Genomic DNA, 3863 nt, shown 5'->3' with positions numbered 1-3863 from the left:
AATCATGTTCTTCATTTGCAAGTCAGATTTCTCAGGCACGAAAATTGGCTAAGTTTGCATCCCCAGAAAACTGATCCGATTCCACGTCTGATGAGTTAGCTGCAATGTAGTTTCCCTTTAAGTCTATAATAAAGTCAAGACTAGCCGGCATATTAAAAAACTAGTGATGTTTTCCTGAGACACTAGATAAGGATGTGAAAAACACTTGTCAAATTGCTGGTTGATTTGGGTTCTGTCCTGGCACACTGATAAGGAATTTTTAAGCTCAATTATTAGCCCTAGCTAATAAGAGAAAGGGACGTGGTGGCACTGTGAGTTAAACTGCAGAAGCCTCTGTGCTGCAAGGTCAGAAGACCAGCAGTCGTAAGATCGAATCCATGTGATGGAGTGAGCTCTCATCGCTTGTCCCAGCTCCTGACAACCTAGCCATTTGAAAGCATGTAAAAATGTGAGTAGATAAATAGGTACCACCTCGGTGGGAAGGTAAACGGCATTCCGTGTCTAGTCGTGCTGGCCATGTGACCATGGAAGATTGTCTTCGGACGAACGCTCATTCTGGATCACTGCTAGAAAAGATGCGAGTAACCAGCCCTAAACCTCTCATTCTTAAAGTCCATGAAACAAAAGCAAGCTATTGCTGTTTTTGTGCAATTTCTGCTGTTTGCATTATTCCACAAGCAGACAAAATTCTTTCTCTTCATGCAGGCTTTCCTTTAGTGGCTGTCTTGTCTGAGAGGATTTTTAAAATGAAGGGTTGTGCCTTGTTGCTTTGAATGTCTTATTGGTGTTGATTTTGTTTACTGTTTTTTAGTGTGGCATTTGTTTCTTTCTTTAAAATATTTGTATATTTACAGTTTTGGGCTTCTAAATGTTGCCTTGAATGAGGTAAACTACCTTGGGACCTTCTTAAGGAGAAAAGGTGGGGTAAAGATGTGTGGATGAATAAAATAAATAAATAAACTGGTGCAAAAACCACACTCTCACAAAGGTGAAGACAACCTTCAGGACCAACAAAAAATAATTGGTCTCTGTTTGCACTTGAGGGGATTTTTAAATTTCTTGTTCTTGCACCTGGTAAAGAGACAAGTGAGGATTTCATCCCTCATTTAATTCTGTGTTTTAACATTTCTGTTCACATTTTTGGTCAGGTGGCTCCGCTTTCTCTGTGCAGTGATCCCTGCCTGCCTGGTTCGCACAAGAGAAAAAAAGAAGGGGAGAAATTTTGCTGCTACAATTGCTCTCCATGCCCAGGAGGGAAGATTTCTAATGGGAAAGGTAGGCCCTGCGTGGCACACCAATTATTCCAGAAAGGTGGCACAAAATTTTGTTGTTTAGTTGTTTAGTTTTGCAAAATCCTCAGTAATTTAGATTAATTCCACAAAATGAGACCAAACAACATAGCTGACAGCATCAGACAGAAGTCAGCGTGAGTAGTGGGTTCATGTATCCAAGGTCGCCATGCTAATTCAATATTCAGATGAGTATCAGCACTTAGTCTGCTGTTCTTTTTTTTCAGATATGGATGACTGCACAACATGTCCAGAAGACCAGTATCCAAGCAAGAGCAAAAGCGGTTGTATCCCCAAAACTGTGACCTTTTTCTCTCACAAAGAACCTTTAGGAATCAGCTTAGCCTTGGTTGCTGTTTCACTGTCCGTCCTCACGGCCTTTGTCTTAGGAACGTTTGTGAGGCACAAAGATAGCCCCATCGTCAAAGCCAACAACCAAAAGCTCACCTACGTTCTTCTCATCACCCTCCTGTTCTGTTTCCTCTCTTCCTTGTTATTCGTAAAAAAACCTGGAAAAGTGGCATGTCTTCTCCGGCAAGTTGCTTTTGGAATTATTTTCTCTGTCACCCTTTCTTGCGTGTTGGCCAAAACAATTACTGTGGTTATGGCTTTCATGGCCATCAAGCCTGGGTCCAGGATGAGGAAGTGGACAGGGAAAAGAGTAGCCACTATCATTGTCCTTTCTTGCTCTCTTCTTCAAGTGGGGATCTGTGCTCTCTGGCTGGGAACCTCTCCTCCATTCCCAGAGTTAGACAAGCACTCAGTTGCTGAAGAAATCCTTCTGCAGTGTAATGAAGGATCTGTCACCATGTTTTGTCTCGTTCTTGGATACATTGGACTTCTGTCCATCATCAGCTTCCTGGTGGCTTTCCTAGCCAGGAAGTTGCCTGACGCTTTTAACGAATCCAAGTTCATCACCTTCAGCATGTTGATTTTTTGCAGTGTTTGGTTATCATTTGTCCCATCCTATTTTAGCACCAAAGGGAAATACATGGTAGCTGTGGAGATCTTCTCCATCTTAGCCTCTGGTGCTGGGCTGCTGTGTAGCATCTTTTCCCCAAAATGCTATATTATTTTACTGAGGCCAGAGATGAACAACAGGGAACAACTAATGAAGAGGAAGCGTGGAAGGATTTGAACATCGTATGGGCTGGGTGTGAAAAATAGTAGGGACATTCTCACAAGAAAATACTTCAGGGAGCTTGTTAAACTCCGCTTCAAATATGAGATTAACTTTACTAACTTTAAAGGAAAATCTAAAACAGAGAAGAACTCATGGTTTCCTTTCCTACACCTCTCCCCAACACCCTTTCTCCTTTCCTTTACAGACCGACAATCATTTACAAGAACTATTAAACATATTTATATACTGTATAGCGTAACTTTATTCCCTGTTTGCCAGGGTTTGGTATTTGCGCCTGGAAAATATGAGCTGATGTATTTTTCTGTAAAAAATAAAGATCAGTAACCCACCCCTTCTGATACCAGATCTTATATGGTCCATTATGATCTATCGCTGGCATGCGTCTTCTAAAGGTTGCTTGTGACCAGAGCTCCTGCAATGTGGGATGACAATACAGTGGTGCCTTGCTTAACGAGCGCACCGTTTAACGACAAATCCGTATAGCGATGTCGCATTCGCGATCGCAAAAACGATCGCATTGCGATGTTTAGATAGGCTAAACATCGCATTGTGACGATCGGTAAGTGTTTCGCTTACCGATCTTCGCATTGCGATGTTTTTTCAACAGCTGATCGGCGGTTCTAAAATGGCCGCCGCGCACCCAAAATGGCCGCCCGCATTGTTTTCGCGCCCTGCCCTCGCTTACCGAGGGCGCAAAAATGGCGGCCAGATGGAGAATCTTTGCTGAACGGTGAGTTTAGGGCCCCATAGGAACACATTAAACTAAGTTTAATGCATTTCTATGGGTTTTTTCGATCCGTTTAGCGACGATTCCACATAGCAACGATTAATCTGGAACGGATTAATGTCGCTATGCGGGGCACCACTGTATCCCTTACTAAGTTCTTGACCTACCCAAATGTCTCCTTCAGTGGACACTGGCAGTCCTCCTGATGTGTGATGAACCAAAGGTGATATATGTTCTCAGTCATCCAGGTGAGGTTATTTGGAAGCTGAGTCATGGCAACTGGACTTCTTTCTTATTAGGCTGAAATGTTTCACAACTCATCTAAGACTGAAGAAGCTATTTAGAAGAGTCATGAAACATGTCACCCTAGTAAGAAAGAAGTCCAGTTGCCATGACCCAACTTCCAGATAACCAAAGATGATGCTTCAGCAGGCAGTCCCTGTATCTCCAACTGCTTGCTTGGGCTTAAGTCACAGAGGTCAATTATCCAGGGTATGACAGACAGAAGATGTAGCTGAAAAATGGCAGCAGTTTTAGAAGATTAAAAAGGTACTTCTTGAGAGTGACAATACACAAGAGATACAATTCTTTATAATTCACAATAGATAACCACCATGTTGCAAATAAGTTTGGATGTGAAAAATCAAAGCTTCTATGATGTAGGGACTCCCTAAAGGAAGCCAAAGGCTGGAATTTTCAAGAG

At 42.4% G+C, this 3863-nt stretch overlaps 1 protein-coding gene across 1 annotated transcript; it reads left to right on the top strand.

Moving 5' to 3' along the window:
* The first annotated feature begins 596 nt into the window (after positions 1 to 596).
* Positions 597 to 2761, top strand: LOC110070865 (vomeronasal type-2 receptor 26). Its single transcript, XM_072977024.2, has 2 exons — positions 597 to 1275; positions 1517 to 2761. The coding sequence occupies exon 2, from the start codon at positions 1519 to 1521 to the stop codon at positions 2425 to 2427; it is 909 nt and encodes a 302-aa protein (XP_072833125.2). The 5' UTR covers positions 597 to 1275; positions 1517 to 1518; the 3' UTR covers positions 2428 to 2761.
* Positions 2762 to 3863: the final 1102 nt, after the last annotated feature.

This window comes from Pogona vitticeps, chromosome 6, assembly GCF_051106095.1.
Source record: "Pogona vitticeps strain Pit_001003342236 chromosome 6, PviZW2.1, whole genome shotgun sequence".
In the NCBI taxonomy this organism is placed as follows: domain Eukaryota; kingdom Metazoa; phylum Chordata; class Lepidosauria; order Squamata; family Agamidae; genus Pogona; species Pogona vitticeps.
The sequence above is the reverse complement of the archived record's forward strand: the minus strand, read 5'-3'. Positions and strand labels throughout refer to the sequence as shown.

Coding starts and splice junctions, on each gene's coding strand:
- LOC110070865 (XM_072977024.2), top strand. CDS start 1,519: ATGGATGACTGCACAACATGTCCAGAAGACCAGTATCCAAGCAAGAGC.